General features: G+C 35.7%; 1 protein-coding gene across 12 annotated transcripts in view; it reads left to right on the top strand.

The window, feature by feature from the left end:
- The window catches only part of PRRC2C (proline rich coiled-coil 2C), a 90,945-nt gene that overhangs the window by 15,046 nt on the left and 53,443 nt on the right, over nt 1-22,456 (top strand). For 8 of the 12 annotated variants that reach the window (XM_079106354.1, XM_079106360.1, XM_079106358.1 and 5 more), the window contains exons 2-10: nt 10,451-10,616; nt 11,605-11,782; nt 13,570-13,679; nt 14,694-14,819; nt 16,340-16,563; nt 19,195-19,277; nt 20,343-20,476; nt 20,558-20,645; nt 21,685-21,829. In XM_079106354.1, coding sequence (XP_078962480.1) covers nt 10,505-10,616; nt 11,605-11,782; nt 13,570-13,679; nt 14,694-14,819; nt 16,340-16,563; nt 19,195-19,277; nt 20,343-20,476; nt 20,558-20,645; nt 21,685-21,829 — 1,200 coding nt within the window. In that variant the 5' untranslated portion in view covers nt 10,451-10,504. The remainder of the gene's footprint in view (nt 1-10,450; nt 10,617-11,604; nt 11,783-13,569; nt 13,680-14,693; nt 14,820-16,339; nt 16,564-19,194; nt 19,278-20,342; nt 20,477-20,557; nt 20,646-21,684; nt 21,830-22,456) is intronic. The other 4 variants (XM_079106357.1, XM_079106353.1, XM_079106351.1 and 1 more) reach the window with 2 other exon arrangements.

Raw genomic sequence — 22,456 nt, 5'->3', positions numbered from 1 at the left:
CATCTGTGTAGTTCTTAGATTTAGGTTTTAAAAATAGTCATTTGGCTAATGTGCATGCTCTTTTTCTTTTCCCCCTGTTTTGCTTTTTTTATTGTTGATGCATTATAGTTGAACATAATAGTGGTATTTATACATATTCGTACTTTTTATTTTCTTTCACATTGGGAACTGACCGAACCCAGGACCGTGCACTTGGTAAAGCACATGCTCTACCACTGATCTGTAATGCCCAGTTAGCTTCCCATTCCAAACCCACAAAAGAACTAGCTCTTGAATTTATCTTTTTTGTTGCTTTATTTTCTAATTTATTATTTTTTATTTATGGGGTTTTTTAAAATTTATTCAGGGTTTTTTTTTTGTTTCTGTTTTTTTTTGGGGGGCAGGGTTGCACTAAGGATTAAACCCAGGGCTGCTTAACCACTGAGCCACATCCCCAGCCCTTCTTATTTTTTGTATGTTATTTTGAAACAGAGTCTCAGTAAGTTGCCTAGGGCCTTGCTGAGTCTGGCTTTGAACTCTGGATCCTCCTGCCTCAGCCTCCAGAGCCTCTGGGGTTCTAGGCACATTTACACCACCATACCTACCTAATTTAACTTCTGACTTCTGTCCTGCTTTGATTGGGCAAGTTTTTAATTTGTTTTGTATGGTAATGTAAAAATTTAAGACAATACTTTCCTCTGAAGTATGTAATTGTATACTTTGTTTTGATATGAAACATTTTCTGGATTAGATGGTTTTGCAATTTTGGTTTTGGTGGTGGCTTCCTCTTTTATCAAAAAGATTTAATTTTAAATTGATTATCTTCTACAGTTATAGTTCTGTATAGTGATTGGTCTCATAACCACAAGAATCTTAAACTTTTTTCTTATTCTTATCAATTCCAGAAACAAAACATTTGTTGATTCCTTACTTAATGTGTTCTGGGATTTTTTTTTTCCCCCTTTCTTGATGTTGACTGCTATTGCATTGTTTTTTGTTATTCCTTGTCCCGGGGCTGCTCTTTTCCATGTCTTGCTAGCCTGTTTCCCTTCCTGCCATTGCCCATTTTCCCTTGTAGTTTCCTGTCCACTTAACACTAACTTTGTGTATCTCTCATATGCTGTTTTGACCTCACTTCTAGTCCCTTGGTCATCTTTTTCTCTGCCTCAGTTTGCTCTAACAGATTTGAATGGTGAAACTTTGTTAGCAAAACATGTAGGACTTTTTGATCTGTTTTTTTTTTGTTGTTGTTGTTGTTGATATATTTGCATGCACAGCATAATGTCTATGGGAGGGGGTGTTCTAGCTTCTGTAGTGCTTGGTTGGTTCATTGTATGGCTATGCCATAATTTGGTTGTCCAGTCATTTGATGGATAGTTGATTTGTTTCCAGTTTGGGGCTGTTAACAAATAGAACTACTGTGAACCATACTATAAGTCCAGGTCTTTATATGAACATATGTTCTTATTTCTCTCCACTAAATGCTAGAAGTGGAATGGGGGATCATGTGGACCTTTTTTAAGAAACTGCCAGATTGTTCTTCATAATGATTGGGCAGTGCCATGCTTCATTCCCATCAGCATGTGTGAGAGTTCTAGTTCTTCCACATCTTTAGCAGTACCTGGTAGAATTAGTCTGTAATTTTAACCATTCTGTTGGATGTGTGGAGGTATTTTATTGTGGTCTCAGTTTCCCAGCAAAAATGATGCTGAAAATCATCATCTGGTTTTTTGCCACTTGTGTGTTTCTGGTGAACTGTCTGTTTGGATCATGTTCATTTTTTTAAATTGGTTTTTGTCTTTCTCCCCTACCCGTCTTTGAATTCTGAGAATTCTGTATATATTCTGAATAAAAGTTCTTTATGAGTACTGGGAATTAGCTCAGTGGTAGAGTTCTTGATTAGAAAGGGTGCACAAGGTCCTGGGTTGGATCCCCATTACCTCACAAAAGAAAAAAGTCCTTTAGCAGAAGTATAATTTGAAAATTTTTGTCCCCAAATCGTAGCTTGTCCATTTGTTCTCAGTAGTGTCTTTAAAAAATCAAAAACAAAGTCCTGTTTGTGAACTTTTATAGATTGTTTCAGTGTTGTTTCTTGGTAACCCAGGCTCACAAAATTTTCGTCTTTATGTTTTCCCTGTCAGTTTTTCAGTTTTAGGTTTTATCTTGTGTTGTTTTTGCTACTGAGGATTGAACGCAGGGTGCTTAACCACTGAGCCACATCCCCAGCCCTTTTTTATATTTTATTTAGAGACAGTGTCTCACTGAGTTGCTTAGGGCTTCACCACATTGCTGAGGCTGACTTTGAATTCGAGATACTTCTGCTTCAGCCTCCTGAGCTGCTGGGATTACAGGTGTGTACCACCTTACTTGGCTAGATTTTACATTTTGTCTGTGGTGCATTTGAGTTTTGTTTACTGTTAGGCATTCAAAATTAATTCTTTGTATTATATGTGCTGAATTGCTCCATTAATGTTTGTTGTGAAATAGCCACTAAATTTTCTTTGTGTTTGTCAAAAACCAGGTATTTTTATTTATAGGCACTATTCTGTTTCATTATCTATTTGTCTTATTTTTACACTAGAGCCACACTGTCTTTCCTGCTTTGAGTCTTGATCATGTTATCAACAAATTCACTTTCACTTCATCTTTGCTAGTCTGAGTTCTTTTTCTTGACTTATACTACTGGCTAGAACTTTTAGTTCAATGTTGAATAGATATAATAAGAGTGGATAGCCTTCCCTTATTCCTAATCTTTGAGAGGACATAGCAGTTAAATATTCAGTCTTTAACTGAGTGTGGTATTCCCCTCTATTTCCACTTAACTAAGCAGTTTTATCAGGAATGGGCATTGGCTTTTGTTGGAGTATTTGTTGATAATGTATTTCTATTTTAGTTTAATACGGTGATTGCACTAATTGGTTTTTGAATGAATGTTGAGCCAACTTTGCATTTCTGAGATAGAGATATAAATATATATTTTTTATTTTATTTTATTTTATTTTACATCTTACATATTATCTGTTTAGTTCAATTTCTGGTACTAACACCATTCTCATGCTGTCAATTCTTTTGTAGACCCAGATTTTAGTCCAGTGTTGTTTTCCTTCTGTATGAAGGACTTCTAACATTTCTATAGCACAAGTCTGCTAGTTTCATCTGACAAAGTGTTTTGTCTTCATTTTTAAATATTTTTGCTACATATAGGATCCTAGATTTTTCTGTTTTCAGTACTTTAAGTGTATTCCTCCCTTTTTCCTTCTTACATCATTTCTAACCTGGCTTCTGCTATTATGTTTGTTTTTCTACACATAAAGTACCTTTTTCTTTTGTTGGCTTTTAGCTTTTTATCATTTGTTTTGAATAGTGTGACTTTTGTTTGATTCTTATGCTTGGGCTTTGTTGAATCTTTTGGATCTGGGTTTATAGTTATCATCACATGTAGCATTTTTGGTCATTATTTTTTCAGTCAGAACCCCCTCTTTAATCAATATAGTTACACATAGATTAGGCTGAATGGTGTTGCTGAGGCTCATGCATACTGTTTTTTATTTGCTGGTTGGGTTTGTTTGTTTTTTTTAAGGTTCTTTGGTCTTATTTTATTTTGAATAGTTTTATGGTGGCTTTAAGTTCAGTTTTTTCCTTCAACAATGTCTAAAATGCTGCTAAACCTATCTAGTGTATCTTTCATATCTATAAGTTTGGATGTTTTTATATATGCTTCACGTTTCTGTATTCCATCTTTAGTTTTCTGGACATTGAATGCAGTTGTAGAATAACTAACCTGGTTCACTGACATCTGCAACAATACTGTTTTAATTTCAGTTGATTGATTTTTCCCTTTACTGGGAAACAATTTGGTCTTTTTAAGTGTTGCTTTAAAATTGTTAGATAAGATAACAACAGTTTTTACTTTACAGTGGTTTTTTGCAACTATGGAGGCACTGAGTATTCTACCTACTGAGTCGTGGTGTCTTTTTCTTTTTTCCCCCCTGTGGTGAGATTTGAAACCAGGGCATTGTACATGCTAGGGCAACCACTATACCCCTAAGCTATATTCCTTCCTTCCTTCCTTCCTTTCTTCCTCCCTCCTTTTTTTTTTTTTTTTTTTTTGTTACAATCTTGCTAAGTTGCCTAGGCTGGCCAACAACTTTTGCTCTTCAGCCTCCGCAGTAACTGGGATTATAGGTGTGTGCCTCTGTGCCCAGCTTCACAATGTGTTATTCTCAGCCCTTTTTGAGCTCCAGGCACTGTGTCGTCTGGTCTTCACCAGTGGTTCATTCCTGGCTTTGGGTAGATTCCTCACATGCACAGGTAGGGTAATTTTTCTGCAGATCTGTAGCATTTTCCCTTTGTGTAGTTCTCTTCTTTCCAGTAGAATATCCTAGGTATTTGGTCTCCCTGAATGCTCAACTCTGTGCTAGGGCATGGGAGTTCTCCATAGTTCAGGCAATTCAGTTCCCAAATATCTGGAATGCCTGTCCTCTTGGCCTAATGCAATCTGTTGTTGTTTGCATATGCATGCACACATGTATGCCTGTACACACGGGTCCAGCTTTTTAGTTTCAGAAAAGAAGGTAATTCTAGTTCCCATTGCTCATCTTGATTGAAAGCTTAGGCCTATTAGTCTTTTTTTGATCCAGGAATTGAACCCAGGGGCGCTTAACCTCTGCGCCACGTCCCCAGCTCTCTTTATATTTTATTTTGAGAAAAGACCTCACTAAGTTGCCGAAACTGGTTTTGAACTCAAGATCCTCCTGCCTCAGCCTCCAAAGCCACTGGGATTACAGACATACACATTAGTCTTGATCATTACTTCTTAGAAAATTCTTATGTAGCCATGTTTCTTTGATTCATTTTAGGCCTCCAAACAAATTAAATTTTAAAAAATCTTAAATTATACAAAATGAAACTCTCTTGGTGATGATACCTTTTCCGAATTATTTGGATTCTTTGACATTTTGTCCTTTTTAAGCAGTCTGCATTTTTTAACACATTGCTGGCATTTCTCTGACATATATGTAGCTTCAAGTTTCAAGGGTATCTGTCCTTTCAGCAGCAAGACAACAGAAAGCATATGAGTTAAGTTTAGAATGAAGGTTCCCATGATCGACTGGCAAGCCAGTATAGTGCAGTTGCTCTTTCTCACTCATCCAGACCTGTTCTTTATGGCTGCAGATCCTCTATGTTTAGAAGTGTGTATTCTTTTAGTAGTAGGTGCTGTAAGTCATCATTTCTCTTTCTGTTGGATTGAATTATCCTTTGATTGCATTTACACTGCAGTCGTGCACTATTTATGATTGACCTGTTTTCCTGGCCTAGTAAGTACTATGAAACATAGAGACTTATAAACTTCTGTAGGCGCCAATGTCCTCTGTTCTAATACTCTGAGTAACTGGTAGCTGAGTGTCCACCTTTCTTACCTCAGACAGTATACCCACTGTGTATTTTGTTTACCTTTTATTTGTGAAAGAACATGTACTTAAGGACATATATGGACAGTTTATTCCTAATGGAAGGAAAAACTTTTAGAGTTTTGAACTGTAAAAAGCTATTCGTATTCTAATACGAATCTTAGAATGTATTTGTAGGAGCTTTTGCTTTGGCCATATGAACCCTCTTCATTTTCAGGAACAATTGTGTGGTGGGTTCCATATTTGGAAATTACTTATAATTTATAGAGAAGGTTTTTGTTTTGCTTTTTAAGTTTGTGTTTTGTGTTTATACTGTATATTTAAGGTATATAACATGCTGCTTTGGTAAACTTTTTAAAAATGACTACAAAACTAAGTAAATTAACCTGCCACACCTACGTAGTTACCTTCATTTGTGAGTGTTCGCAACACCCAAAAGCTACTCTTAGGAAATTTTCATATCCAGTACTCTGCTATTAACTGAATCCTCAGGCTGTGCACTGGATCTCCAGGCCTGTTCGTCCTAAGTAACTGCAAGGCAGTAGTACCTTTTGACCTACTTCTTATTTCCTCTCCCCCACCCCACCCCTTGCAGTCAACATTCTACTGTTTCCTTGTATGTGAGCTCCCCCCACCCACCAGAATTCCACCTGTGAGACTGTGTTGTGTTTGCAGTGTGCACCTGTGTCTGGCTTATTTCACTTAGGGTGATATTCATCAGGTTCCTCCATATGGTCGCAAATGGCAGTATCTCCTTTATCATCTTTTTTTTTCTGGGATTGAACCTAGTGCCTTGCACGTGATAGGAAAGCACTCTGCCACTGAGCTACATTCCTAGCCCAGTGTCTGCTTTCTTAAGGCTGAAAAATATTCTATGTATATGTGTACCTGCCCATACATATCTCATTTCTTTATCCATCTTCTGTTGATAAACACAGCATTTAGATTGTTTCCCCACTTAGATATTGAGAATGATGCTACCATGAATATGGGAACAATATCTTTGAGGTGATAATTCATTTCCTCGGGAGAGGATTACGAGGTCATATGGTAGTTTTTATTGTCTGTTTTTTGAGGACTCTCCTATACTGCTATTCGTAGTAGCCATGCTGATTTACATTTCCACCAGCAGTGTACCAGGATTGCCTTTTCTTCACAAAGATGCCCTTGTCTTCTTTGATAACAGCCATCCTCCTGTGTATGGTTTTGATTTGTTTTCCCTGGTGATTTGTGATGTTGAACACCTCTTCATCTCCCTGTTGTCATTATTCTATATTCTTCAGAAAAATGTTTATTGGTTCTTTGTTTGAAAAACTGGTGGTGTGGGGTTTCTCATTGTTTTCTTTTGTTGTGTTCTGTGAGTCCCATATATTTACATGTATTTTGATTATTAACCCCTTAATATTTTCCCCCAAGCTATGCCAAAAGCCTCTTAGTTTGATTCATTCCCATTTATTTTTGCATTTGTTGTCTGAGTCTTTGATATGATATCCAAAACCATGACCTGTATTAAGGAACTCTTCCCCTATGTTTTCTTCAAAAAGTTTTATGGTTTTGCGTTTTGCATTTAGATCTTAAGTCCATTCTGAGTTGGATTTCATCTGTCGTATTAGAGTCCACTTTCATCCTTTTCCAGCACCATTTGTTGAAGACTCCTTTCCCGAGAGTTTCTTGGCCCTGTCAGATTAGTTGGACAAATGTGTTTGGATTTATTTCTGGGCTATTTTGGGTTATGGTTTCATTGTGATCTGTGCCAGAACCATACTGTTTGATTACTACATCTTTGTAATATAATTTGAAATCAGAATGTGATGCCTTGAACTTTTTCTTTCTCAAAATGGCTTTGAGCCAGGTGCGTATATACATACCTATAGTCCCCAGCTACGTGGGATCCTGAGGCAGGAAGATTAGTAGAACCAAGGAATTAACAACTGGGCAATTTTGTGAGACCCAGTCTTTTAAGAGAGAGAGAGAGAGAGAGATTTTTGGCTATTTGGCATCTTCCGTGGTTCTCTGCATATTTTAGAAATATTTTTTGTATTTCTATTAAAATGTAAGTAGAGTTTTAATAGAAATTTCATTGAATCTGTAAGTCACTTTGGATATCATGGACATTTTAACAGTATTCTTCCAGTCTATGAGCATGGGGTATCTCTTTTTGTCTTTAGTGTTTTATAATTTTCAGTTTATAGATCTTTTGTGTCCTTGTTCAATTTATTCCTTCACCAAATTCATTTATTCATTTTTTTGTGAAGTCTTTAGGATTTTCTACATGAAGGATTATACAATTTGCAAATGGATAATTTTACTTCTTCCTTTCTGATTTGGGTGACTTATTTCTTTTTCTGGTATATTTTAAATCTCCATGTGATATAGCTAGTACTTCAGTACTCTGTCAAATAGAAGTAGTGAGAATGGACATCCTGTTCTTGCACCAGACCTTAAAAAGAAAGCTTTGAGTTTTTTTCTTTCTTTTTTTTTTTTTTCCTTCATTGATTCCAGGGTTAGCTTTAGAATTTACATAGATGATCTTTATTCTTGAGGAACCTTTCTTCCATCTTGTCCCTCTTGTGTTGAGGGTTTTTATTATGAAAGTACTCTGAACTTCATCAAATGCATCTGCATTTATTGAGATGATGAAATGTTTTTATCTTTATGTTAATGTGGTATATAACATTAATTGGTTTACATTTGTTCAACCAACCTCAAATTCCTGAGATAAATTATATTGGATCATGGCATATATAGTCTTCATGTGTTGAATTCAGATTGCTGTCATTTTATTGAGGATTTTCATATCTTTATTCATCAGAGATATTGACGTGTAGCTTTCTTATGGTATCTGTCTGACATTGATATCAACATGGTGCTGTTCTCAGAAAATGAGTTTGAAAATATACCCTATACTTTGTTTTAAGAGTTTAAGAACTGTTCATATTAATTGATTTTGCTTTTTTAGGGAAATTAAAATTCACCTTTATGATTCCTTTCAAACAACTAACTTTCTGTGCTGACTGGAATGAAAGCAAATATTTTGTAGCCCTTTGATTAAATTGTGGTGTTGCATTGTTTTCTTTCGTTGTGAAATTGAACATTTTACTACATTTGCTTACTAGCCTTATTTCTGTGATAAGTGGTCTCTTCATATCATAGCCTTACTATTACGGCTTCTTCAGTTTGTTGTTTTAATACTCTGTGTGTGTGTGTGTGTACATATTTTTTCATTCAAATGTAGACATACTTTCTTTGTGACCTCTCAATTTTTAACTACTATGTCCCTCTTAAGCAGAATGTTGATAGGTTTGTTTTCTTAAAGCCTTGCTATGAAATAGTTGCCTGTGTTCTAGTAAAAGTCATAACTGTAGTCTAAACAGAGAAACATAAATAAGCGGTGAGGTACATTCTTCAGGCCCACAGAGTGTTGGGCTGGAGATGATAATTTGAGATGATCAGTTAGTAAATGAAGCCATAGGAGTAGATGAGATTCCTTACAGAGAAGAGCCTAGATGAGAAGAAAATTGGAAGACAAGGTAGAGAGCTCAAAGCAAGGATCGACTTTAGATGGAAGCAGGATGGGGGAGGGGGTGTACAATGATTCTTAAACTACTCAAAGTCTTCTGAGGAACTTTTTAAAAATAACAATTGACCCTCAGCTTCCTGCTCCCATATTGATATATTTTAAATCCCCAGATGATACTAATGTGTAGTGAAGATTGTGAATCACTGTTTGGAGTATTTCTGTTTACAGTAAGTTTTGAACTTTTGTCTTGGAATTAATCTGGAGGACTTAACACATGGGGCTGGGCCCTACCCTCAAAGTTTGATTCAGTAGGTTTGAATGGGACCAGAGAATTTCATTTCTAAGAAGTTTCCAGAAGATGCTGAGAACATCTTTAATAATAGGTGAAAAAAGAAAAGGATGGGTGTAGCTTCAAGTAAACATATAGGTTGGCTTCTAAGAAGTTTAGGGCATTCCTTTCTTACCACCTCTCTTTCTCATAGAGGTGGAAGAAGACTCAGCCAAAAGTGCTACTTGAGTAGGTGTTACAGGAGGATCAGGATTTGAAGGTGTTTAGATGTTAACCATCAAATGGGGACCAAAGCACAAGTTGACTTTTTCTTGATACATCAGTTCCTTTTTTTCACTAATTAAAGTCTCTTTGAATGTTAATTTTGCCATATAGTGTAAATAATATTTGCTATCCCTCTTTCGTCCCATATGTGGTTTTTCCATGTCGTTGTCCATGTTATTGGTGAAAATTTGGCCATAGGATAGATTGTGAAAGTACACCTATCTTCCATGACATCATTATTACTAGCACTCTTAAGATACAATTAATTATATATATTTTTCTACATGATAGTAAATTGTGTATTAGTGTAGCTCTTTTACTTGCTAATGAATCCTTTCCATTCTGTCTTATGGAAGGTAATTTATAAATGTATATATGGAAAGCTGTGCTAAGTTTCGCTCTTTTGCTTCTGTTCTCAATGTTTTTAGCTCTGGTATGGTTAGCTACCTTCTGCCCTAACACATTCAGAAAGATCCCTTAGATTGATTTGTGTTCCTACCACCTTAAGTTTGAAGGGAAGTAGTATGAAAGAGAATCTGTTCTTTTTCTCCTATTTGTTAATAGACTAGCTTCAGGTCAGGATTCGTCCTGCTCATTTAGGAAAATGATAATGTCTTCCTAATCTGTTTGAGTCCCCTACATCTAGGACAGTGATGCCAGTCGTTTCAAGGCTCTTAGGTTGAATAATACATCAATTAAATAGTCTTCATAAATTCATTATATTTGAACTGTTTATCTTAGCATGAATTATGACCCTCATTCTCTGTGATGCTGTTAAGCTGTTAAAAGCCATAAATAATATATTTGCCAAGTGCATGGTAGTTTATTGTGATTAATTTATCACATTGGCTATTTGTTGGTGTGATTTACTGAATATATCTTTCTCAGTTTTTAAAAACATTAGTAACATTTGAATTTGTTAACGTTTTTAGTCAACTTATTTTAAAATTTTCCTCCTTATGTTTCATTCTTATGTCCATTTTAAAGACTGATTTTAAAGGGTGTGGCAGGAGGTTTTGGACTCGATGAGTTTCCACCGAAATGTCGGAGAAGTCAGGCCAGAGCACAAAAGCAAAGGATGGGAAAAAGTATGCAACACTCAGTTTATTTAATACTTACAAGGGGAAATCACTGGAAACTCAGAAAACTACAGGTGAGTAAAATCAAGGAGCATTTGTTTTTTATGGTTTTGTTTTGTTAATGTATTGTTTAATATAGATCACATACCAGAACTGCTGCTGTTAGAAGCTGGGACTAGCCCAATTGATTGAGCCTTCTTTACTTTGGCCTATGCACACATTTTTAGGGGACATGAATTAAATATCTAACAGTTGAAAATGTGTACTTTTATAGAGCCCTTTAAAATAATTTTTCCTGGGTCTGGGGATATAGCTCAGTCAGTAGAGTGCTTACCTTGCATGTACAAGGCCCTGGGTTCTTTTTTCTTTCCTCTTTGTTAGCAGAAAATACGTTGAGCAATTTGATTTCAAAGGGAATTTGTAATCCATGAAATTAATAGGCATAGAACTGTATATTAGATAATACATTTATTAAGTATTAAAGTTTTTTTTCTTTAATTTTTTTATTCCTTGAGCCCATTGTATACAGTGAAAATTGTACCATTTGTGGTATATTAGCAGTATTATTAGACATAATCAACATATTCATTCTGTAATATTCTAAGTTTTTTAGTGTGAAATAGATTTCCTGAAAAATTCCAAGTCTAGCATTATCAACAGGTTTTTTGTTCTTTGTTTTGTTTTGCTTTTCATAGCACATTGGGTTGCATTGTTAGAATCTTGGTTTTGAATTGGTGTGTGTGTGTTTTATTTGCAATGGGATCTCACTATTGCCAGGCTGACCTTGAACTCCTGAGCTCAAGTGATCTTTCTGTTTCAGCCTCCTATCCTAAGTAGCTGGTACTTCAGGGATATTTCACCATACTCAACTGCATTGTTAGAATTTTTAACCTTTCTGTTAAATGATTTGATTGTTTAATATTGCTACATTGAATTATGTTGCAAGTATAAATGGAATCAGTCAAAGATTACATTAATTCCTGTTTTTTTTTGTATCATTTGATGAATAAAGTAGGCTATAAAATAGATGTTCTAAGAAAATTGATGTTATTGATCTTTTAGTTGCAGCTCGACATGGGTTACAAAGTCTTGGAAAAGTTGGTATTTCACGGCGCATGCCCCCACCTGCTAACCTTCCAAGTCTCAAAGCGGAAAACAAAGGCAATGATCCTAATGTGAATATTGTGCCTAAAGATGGCACAGGATGGGCATCAAAACAAGAACAGCATGAAGAAGAAAAGTGAGTCTATGTCTGTTAAAGAATGAAACATTTCCCCTTCCCCTTCCTTTGTAGAGAAATTATGTTTGAGTACCAGCTGTGTGCCAAGTGGTGTGCTTCCTATATTGTATATTTCATGCCTTTTTGATGCTTTTGATTGATTTTCCTCATGAGTGAGACTAGTGGTGGTATTTATATTTGTCAAGATGAAAGAGATGCCAGAATTGCTGTTCACAACCTTAGGTCATAGCCTGCCACACTTCCTCCTCTCCCTCCCTTAACCAAATCAGAGAGTCTTTCTAATGAATGAGAACTGGTTTTGACCTAAATTCTAGGATGCTAAAGATTTCTATCTGCTTGGTTTCTCCGAGATTGAAACTTTGCCTGATGTCTCATTGGCTCTCGTTATTGGAAGAACAAAGAATTAGCAGGACAGCTGGGATCGAATTAGGAGTGTCTTTCTTAATCATCACTCATTCAGCAGATAGTCTTCTATGTGTCAGAGATTACACCAGGCTTTCAGTTAATTGACCAAGCTACATAGTAGTAATTTTGAAACTAGGATGAGTTTTGGGGTGCTCAGTGAGGTTTTTGCCGATATCTATTGTCAAATTTTTATACTCCTATGTGCAGAGCTTTATATAGTAAATTCAACCACTCAGAAACTTGAGTGAACTTCTGGTCAGTGATTATTAATTGAAATAGAACTATTTTATACTAATAAGTCAATTACAGGTCTAGGTGTACCAGAAACGTATTGTATTAATCCTCTTAAACTACTTTTTTATTTTTAAGCATTACCACCTTACAAGGATTGAATAATAAAACTGTATACCTGCCTGTTTTTTGGGGTACCAGGGATTGAACTCAGGGGCACTCAACCACTGAACCACATCCCCAGCCCTATTTTGTATTTTATTTAGAGACAGGGTCTCACTGAGTTGCTTAGTGCTTCACTTTTGCTGAGGCAGGCTTTGAACTCACAATCCTCCTGCCTCAGCCTCCCACGCTGCTGGGATTACAGGCATGTGCCACTGTGCCCAGCTATATACTCTTTTAAAACACCTTTTACTCATGGAAATAGATCAGACACATTGCTGTTACCTGTTTGAAACTGTAGTAATAAGTAGTGATGAAACTGTTGACTGCCAGATGGAGAACTTTCCTAGCCTTAGCTCCCTGCTTATTATACCAGTCCAGACTGTATGTATGCATATACTTATATTTATAAATGTTCACTTTGGGGCTGGGGTTGTGGCTCAGTGGTAGAGTGCTTGCCTCGCATGTGTGGGGCACCGGGTTTGACTCTCAGCACTGCATATAAAGAAATGACTAAAATAAAGGTCCATCAATAACTGAAAAAATTATTTAAAAAGAAGTGTTCACTTAAACATCATTTTGGTAGCTGTACTCAATTTTGTTGGAGCAGGGTGTTGAAGCCAGAGCACTTTACCACTAAGCTACATCCCCAGCTCTTTTTATTTTTTGAGATAGGGTCTCGTTAAGTTGCTGAGATTGAAAGTCCTCTTACCTCAGCCTCCCAATTTTCTGGGATTACAGCTGTATGCTACCTTGCCCAAACAAGCAATGCTGTCATCTCATTGTGTTATTCAAAGGTAGAAATGAATGGGTATAAAAATAGCCTAATTCATTTAAAAGGATTTTGTAGAGGGAAAACACTTTTGGGGAGATGCATCTGTAAGTAAAAATGTAACCAAATTAATTTCTATACAGATTTACCTTACATGTAATAGTGATTTTATTTAAATATGCAATATCTGAAATAATGGATTCATGTTTTTTTTAAGAGTACCAGAAGTGTCACCAACACAACCAAAACCTGGGGTTGCAGCTCCCCCAGAAGTAGCACCTGCTCCCAAATCATGGGCCAGTAACAAGCAAGGTGGGCAAGGAGATGGTAAGTGGACGTTAGCTGGGAAACCTGGTCAGGTTTGATGTTACTGAGCAGCCATGCAGGAGATAAGGGTCAGACTGGTTTGGTAGGGATGGAAGCTTTGTCAAAAAAAATACATTTAGATCCTTAGAAAAGATCTTTTAAAAATGTCTTGGGCTAGTTAAATTTCAATGTCAAGAGCTATCATCCTAATGATAGTATTTAAAAAGGGAGTCTTTATACTATCCATTGTGTCACATTTTTTATCTTTACCCCTATGGTGTCCAAAGCTTGTACCTCCAAATTTGACACATAAATGTACTCCCAACATTGTGTAGACTGTTAAAACTGTATTCATTTCCTTCCCTGCCCACCAAATTTCTCTATTTCAGTCATGCTGTTGTGATTTCCTACATGGAAAAGAGCTAGAGGTAGCCATAAGGCACAGTTGCTGTGTTATTCCCCTGCCCCTAAGGAGTCATGAAATCCCCAGCAGAATTTAATTTTCCCACTTGCACTGTAGAACTAATAAAATTAGTTCTTTAATTTATAGAAGCATAAAAATAGACAAGTAGATCTGTTGGTGGGTGAATAGTGAGGTGCAGTTAGTTTCTTAGCAGTAAATAAAATAAAGGCAGTAAAGTAAATGAAGATATTTTAATTTTAACCTTTGGTATTTAGCAGTGCTTATTCATAAAAGTTTATTTCAATAATACAGTTTAAACTAGTTCTTAAAAGTTTTGGAAGTATAAGGACTCACAATAAAAGAAAAACAGAAGTGAAACTTTTCCTTATTGTTCCTCACCTTAAATGAATCTTCTGGGACATCTGGCAGGTTCCTTTCTTAGGTTGTTATCTCCTCGTGGCTGTTCATTAACTTTTCAAAGGATTCAAGATAAATTTTAGAAGATTTATGAATATAAACAGTTTCTGAAATGTGGAATAATTTATCAGAAAGATGCAGAAAAGAACCCTGTCCTGGGAGAGTTGTTTGAATTATCTTAAGTGTAAAAGTTACTCTTTTTTTTAAATCCATAGGAATCCAGGTGAATAGTCAATTTCAGCAGGAATTTCCCAGCCTGCAGGCAGCTGGGGATCAGGAAAAAAAAGAAAAAGAAGGAAATGATGACAACTATGGACCTGGACCCAGTTTACGACCACCAAGTAAGAGAATCTTCTGTTTAATAAAAATATAAAATGGGATAATAACTGCACAGTGCTCTTAAACATTTATGGCTTGCCTAGTTTTAAAGAAGACTAGTGCTGCATTCACTTGCTATTCAAACATGACTTCTATACCAACTGCATCACTGTAACTTCTTGACAACATGTTAGAAATGTATAATCAAAATCTACACTTTGCCAAGAAACCCTGATGACTACTTTGTACACTAATATTTGGTCTTTTTTATAGTAAAGTTTTTGAGCAACCCCCATTATACAGCTGTTTATTTGTGAATTGTATCCATTTGTTACTGCCTTTAATATTCACTGATCACTTGCTTTCTGAACTCAAACTAAGGAAACAAATCATGTTGGTAGTGAGGAACAGAGGGAATTTAGATATCTTACTGTGTTAACTTTGTGTCATCATTACAAAATTCTGAAAAGACTATTACACATGAAGTTTTCCTATGACAATGATGTTTATAAATCTGGTTTTTTTATTATACCCCTCTTACATTTACATTTCTTTTGACCTTTTTTCTTTTCTTTTTGCCAATTCTGGAAAAAAAAAAAAACTTTTATTTTTTTAATTTTCATAATGTGGCCAACAAGTTCAAATTAGGAGCTCCACTGTTTTCTTCTTCAGTTAAATTTTCATCCAATATTTATTGCTGAGTAAAAAATTTGGCAATGTAAGACAACACACCAAACCAGATGTTTGATTTCCTACAGTATCTGAGGGTAAGGAATCCAAAATAGTTGGGGGATATAGCCAAGGTTGCAGTGAGCTAAGCTGTCAGCTGACACAATTTTGACTGGGGCTGCTTACTTTATGGCTTCCCCAAAATAAGTAATGAGAAAAGGGCACTTGTGTCCCCTACCTGAAAAAGCAGCCCACAGTCTTTTATAACCTCATCTTGAAAGGATATGCTATCACTTCTGCCATAATCTACTGGCTGCATAGACCAGCCTGGTAAACTACTTGATGTGACTTTACAGAGAGGTGAATACCGGGAGATAGAGACCATTTTAGCCATCTTGGAGGCAGGCCACCAGGGTTTCCTGGCAAAACAACATAATGTTTTCATTCAGTTAATTCATTTAGTTTTCTAGATAATCTCACTAAATCTGTTCGCCAGGGCATATGTCACTAACAATGACTGACTGAAAACAAATGAGAGCATCACTGTCCACCTTTCCTGAGGAAAACTCACATACCTTATCCTGAAACTCACATACCTATCTGGCGTAGGCACCAAGTCAAATATGGATCAGTCCTTATAGAGAATCTAATATCCACCACACACACATGTATCCCCAGACTCTCATTCCCGTGTTGGTGTGTGAGGACGACCTCTGGAAACACCTGCTTTGGATGCCACTGCTCTGAACCGTCCCTATTCCTGTACTGCACTGATTCGCTTACGTCTTCTTGAAATATGCCTGGGTTGGTTTCATTGTTCCATTTCCAGGTTGTTTTTTTTCCTTATCTCTTTATTTCTGTCTCTCCATACCAGATGTTGCTTGTTGGAGAGATGGTGGAAAGTCTGCTGGCTCACCCTCTTCATCTGATCAGGATGAGAAACTTCTTGGCCAAGATGAAGGCACAGCTGTGACCTCAGAACAAAATGACATCCTCAAAGTGGTGGAAAAGAGGATAGCTTGTGGCCCTCCGCAGGCTAAGTTGAATGGACAACAGCCTGCCCTTGCTTCCCAGTGTCGAGCCATGATGCCTCCTTATGTGAGTATTGCTAAATAAGCAAGCACCCAAGTAAGGGGTTTTGTTCCGGGATCCAAAGAGAATTGGAATGAGGAAAAGGTTTAAATCTTTGTTTTCATTAACATCTGACAAAAATTAGCATTTTCTTTCATTATAACTATAGGAGAAAAATCATAAGAATATCAGATGTGTTTATCATTTATAGGGATCATAGATATATTCTTACCACATTACAGTCGACATGACTTAAAAATAGTTATTAGACCAATGGGAAGACCACTTATCATTTAATAACAAGCATATACATACCATATCTTAAATTTCTTTTTAAAATATAATAGAATTTTAGTATAATTGTTCTTTGTGTTACTATGTATTTTAGATTACACATTTAAAATACTTTTCTGAGAAGAATTCCATTGGATTTAGCAAACCGCCTAAGGCACAAAACAGGTTAAGAATACCTATAGTAGCTGGGAAGGGTGGCACATTCCTGCAATCCTAGAAACTCAAGAGGGCAGAGGAAGGAGGATCACAAGTTCAGAGCCAGCCAAGCAAGACCACGTCTCAAAAAATAAAAAGGGCTAGGGATGTAACTCACTGGTAGACCACATCTGGGTTCAATCCCCAGTTATCAAAAAGCATAAAAACTTGGGGGGAATGCACAGTGCCATTATTACATCTAAGAAGAAAACTAATTCCTTATGATTCTGAAATATGTCATTGTCCCAGTTTCCCTGACTAATTGTGATCCACACAACATCCTTTAATTGAGAAAGGAGAAAGTAAATCTTGTTATCTATGGGTCCCACTCTCTCTTATTTTCAAAGCTTATCTGTTTAAATTGTTATCCTTAGGAGTTTCCAAGAGTCTAGATTTTGCTGATTCTACCTGTATGTGTACATTTCATAAGTACTTCTGACCCATTTCCCATGGACTAATAATTAACTTTGGTGCCCTCATTCTTTTGTTTGCTTTCAGTCTACCGTGAAGTTCTACAGTAAGTTACATCTTTCTAGGTAGCTACATTTACATTTTCCAGAAGCTGCAGTACTCATAAAGAGAAATTTAGTACTAAATTTGTAAGTTAACTTCTAAGTATTCCTCATATTTTCTATTCCTTCTTTATGTTATTTTTTAACCATCCTAGAGTAGCAGAGAGAAATAAATATTAATACTTGTTAAATATTTTCTAGGGTCTGGGGATATTGCCCAGTGATAGAGCACATGCTTTTTATGTACAAGGTCCTGGTTCAGTCCCTAGCTCTAAAATATAAGAATTTTGGGAGTATAACAAGAATCCTATACTGACCTGTCCTTGAAAATGATTTATACCCAACTATTTATCTCCTAATAAAGTTCTGATTAAGAATTCTGAACTTCCAGGCATGGCTATAGTTTGTGACAGAGGAAAGGGGCAATCAACTAGGCTTCAGTGATTTTATTTGAATAGTATTAAACTAAATATCAAAAATGAAACATTTTAAAATCACTAATATCAATTGAGAATTTAAAGAGTACCACATTAATTTTGCGGCAGATTCCTAAATTTTAGGCCACATAAAGTTAATCTTTGATTAGAAGGAGGATTTAATGTAACTTTACCTATGGATATTTGTACTTAATAACTTCATTAGAGACTGGTGATGGAACCAGAAATTCTCCGGAGTATTCCCCATACAGAAAGCTTCTCCAGTTGAGTTTCGGCTGCTACTTAATTAATTTTGCTCCTTTCCTATCTAGAAGAAATTTCTTCTTTAAGTAACATAATCAAATCAACATAGCCTTCTTCAAGTACAAGGTAGTTTCCTCCTCTAACTCACAATTGTCCTTTTTTTTTTTTTGAAAACTAATCTTGTTACAGGATATAAATTAAGTGTTTAAGAAAATACAATTTCATATTTACCTAATTTGACCTGGATATAAGCAAGTAATAAATGACCAAGCATTCCTTGGCACTTGTTCCCTTGTAAATCATGGACTGAATCCCTTGATATTAATGCCTTCATAATCTCTCTTTAGCTTCTCAATCTAGTTCCCAAAGAGTGCATCCTCTTGACCTATTTGGGCCTTGATTTGTAATTTTCACCTCTGCAGTAACTTGATTTAGAATCTATTTTCTGTTCCGTATCTGTAAAAAATCTCCAAGTAGTTCCCTGTTGCCCTCAATTCCTTGGGATATGAATTTTCTCTGGCTTTAATCTGAATGGAGTTCCTTTTCTTCAGTAATTTCACCTCCCATCAGTGTATCTGCTTTTGAGTGAAAGCTCACATTATTTCCCATTCATTATTCTCACTTGGATAAATTGCAGTTTTCTTGAGTACATGTGTTATAAATGTTGTCTTTGTAAATTTTTCATGTCATTGCACAATCATTTTTTTTCTGTAATTTTATTAATAGGATACTGAAGTTACTCAGAATGTACCCTAGTTACTGTCTTTGTAAAGACTTGGTTTACTAGAGGCAATAGTTACCAATGGCTTGTTATTGAGGGCAAATGATGAGGGCAATTCAGAGATGAATTGCCTTATTAATAATATTATTTATTTTAATCATTCATTCTCTAAGTTATACTTTCAGGCCTAATCGGAGTGATTTTTTTTCTTTTTTAAATAAAATTGCTAAAATTAGTGGTTTCGTTTTCTTCTCAGATGTTTCAACAGTATCCAAGGATGGCATATCCTCCTCTTCATGGTCCCATGAGGTTCCCACCTTCTTTATCTGAAACAAACAAGTAAGACTGTTAAAGTCTACAAAGAATATATATGCTCATAAAGCTATTTTTGAATTTTGGAACAATTATGATGATTGGTTTTTTCGTTTGTTTGTTTGTTTTTCCTGTTCCCAAAGTACAAATTGCCACTAAAACACAATTGACTTGCTCTTATGAGACAGAACACAAGTACTTTATTCTTTAAAAATTTAATTGAGTCCAGGCGGCTGCTCAGAAGAGAAGGCGAGTGGTAACCTAGATTTTCTACCTGGACTTGTAAGATGTGTACTTTGTGCTTGTAATTAAAACTAATTTACAACATAAAAAAAAAAAAAAAAAAAAAAAAATTTAATTGAGCTGAGTGTGGCAGTGCATGCATGTAATCCCAACAACTCAGGGAAACTGAGACAGGAGATTCTCAAGTTCAGAGCTAACCTTAATAAGGCCCTGTCTCAAAATAAATAGGACTGGGACTGTGTTTCAGTGGTTAAGAGTCCCTGGGTTCGGTACCCAGTGCAAACCCAACCCCCCCCCCCCAATTTAATTGAAAATTCTTAGTAACAGGAAATCACAGCCCTAAAATTGATACTTGTTCTCCCCTTTTTCTTTTCATGATGTTAATCACTCCCCATTTCTATTTCCTTTTTGCTGAATGAGACTTGACCATTCTTTTTGAATAATGGTTTTTCTATAAGTTATGTATTTTGAAATTTGTTTTAATCATATTTTAGCATATTTATTTTAAATATTTAAGAATTTTTAAGAATCATTTTACGATAGATTAAGACAGACATTATTACCCTATATAAATGTATGAAAGGAATTTTTAAATATTTATCACTAAAGTTAATAAAATTATTGTAGTCAATCATTTTAGCTATTATGTAAGAATTATGTGTTTAAAAATTCCTGTGTTGATGTATCAGTATTAATTTCTTCATACTCATATCATCGCCAAACATTTTGGTCTTGATGTTGAAAACATTCATGTTGAATTAAAATGACCTAATTGCAGTCTTTTCATATTCTGCCAATTTAGTATCATTAAAACTTCATCTTTTCCTTTTGTGACCTCCTTTTCAATAGAGGCCTTCGGGGAAGAGGTCCTCCTCCATCATGGGCTTCTGAGCCCGAGCGCCCATCCATTCTCAGTGCTTCTGAACTAAAGGAGCTTGATAAATTTGATAACCTGGATGCTGAAGCTGATGAAGGTTGGGCAGGTAAGAGGCAAAATTGCTTCAGCACTTAAAATTTTTAGATGCTTTTAAAGCAGTCTTTCTGAGTTTTCCTTAATCTTATAGGTGCACAAATGGAAGTAGATTATACGGAACAGTTGAATTTCAGTGATGATGATGAGCAAGGAAGTAGTAGTCCTAAAGAGAATAACAGGTAAGTTGTTTGGGTATCTTTTACTAATAACAATATGCTTTTGTTGAAAGAACATCAGCTATTTATGAGTAGAATTTTCATTCATAGACATATGTTCCCTGTTTATAGAATTTCAAAATTTCTTTATTCTTCAAGGAGTTTTACTGAATTAGAGTGATTAATGAGCCAAATTAATACAGTGTAGCTAATCAAGGAGTTAAGGTTTGATATTTCTCAAGGAGTAACATTTAAAAGAAAGGGATATTTATATCCTCAACATCTAATTGAAGTTATTTCAAGAGTCAGCATTAGTAAGTACCATCTTAGAATGTTGCTTGCTTGACCGGCTTCATATTTACAAAATTGGAGAAGATTCTTCTGGTTACTGAAACAGCTTCAAGTCCTTGATTTTTTTTTTTTTTTTTTTTCTTTTAAAGCTTGTAAGCTTGACATGCCTGAGGACCATAGGAATAGGAGATTTTTGTAACTTTCTTCTAAAATACAAGGGCATCAGGGTCGGGAATATATGAGTAATATATCATAAATTAAGTTTTTAACTACACAGGCATTTGCATACAAATTTTGGTGTAATTTCTCAGCCATAGACTTGTGATACACTATAGTTTTATTGTCATTTATGAGATGCCTGTGACTTTAAATATTGAAGATACTATAGCTTGGTTTATCTTTTTCATTAAATCAGAATTAATTATGATACAGTTATATAGTATTTCCAGTATTACTTAGTTGAGTTCAGATAAGCTTTTTAGGGTGGAGGAGATTCAAAATGATGGACTTACATTCCTTTTTGTCAGGTACAAGTGTCCAAATTTGCAACTACTGTATTGTACTTTATACCTCAAGTGATAATCTAGACAATCCATTCCCCAGCCTGTAGAGTCTATATTTATTGAATGAATGAATTAGCATAACTGTGTTCCAAACCAGTCTCCTTCCTTGGTATGTTTCTCCCCGAAACTATACAGGAATCATTTTTTAACATATCGAAAATATATTTACTTATGATACAATCTTTTTCCTCTGTATTCTGACTCTTTAGTGAGGATCAAGGTTTAAAAGCCTCTGAAAGCACTGAAAACCGAAAAGAAGCAGATGAAGTTTGCAATACTAAGTCATCTTCTCAGACACCTGCTCAGCCACCAGTAGCAAAAGGCCCCTATGGGAAAGGGCCTCCATTTACTCAGGTTTGTTGGGCTCCATGCCAGTACTGATAGGGGTGGGAGGGGACTTAACAGAAGGGAACTACATTTTTTAAAGTAGCCCTGTGCCCCTATCATAGTTTTTACTCCATATTAACAGGAATTACCAATATAGTAGCTAAAATTATCATACAAAAATAGGAGGTTTGCCTATTTTTTTTTCCCTTGTAATTAGTCAGTCATGTCAAAATGGAGGGATAATGCTGTTCTTCAAAAGTAAAAGCCACATTTTTGATGTGCTTTATCGTTTACTGAAAACTATAAATCTCAACCCTTATGTATGAAATACAGTACCATCTTTGTATGGAATCACACATAGTATGAAGCTAAGAAACTCGATCATTTTGAAGAATATTGTGAAGGAAGAGAGGTGTATAGGCAACAGGTACACTTGCTGTCACTTCTGAGATGGTTAAGGGAAGCTAGAGCTGCATTGTACCCTGGGAGAGCAGATGTACCTTCAGAGCACCACTTAACTCTTCCTTGGGAATCATAATATGGCTGACATATATTTGTTGCATTCATACAAAACAGAAAGAAGAACATGTTCCTTCAGGGAATTCAAAGGAGATGGCTGATAGCCTCTTCTTGAAAAGAGAAAAGAAAGCTAAA

This window comes from Sciurus vulgaris (assembly GCF_902686455.1).
Source record: "Sciurus vulgaris genome assembly, chromosome: 12".
Classification (NCBI taxonomy): Eukaryota; Metazoa; Chordata; class Mammalia; order Rodentia; family Sciuridae; genus Sciurus; species Sciurus vulgaris.
The sequence above is the reverse complement of the archived record's forward strand: the minus strand, read 5'-3'. Positions and strand labels throughout refer to the sequence as shown.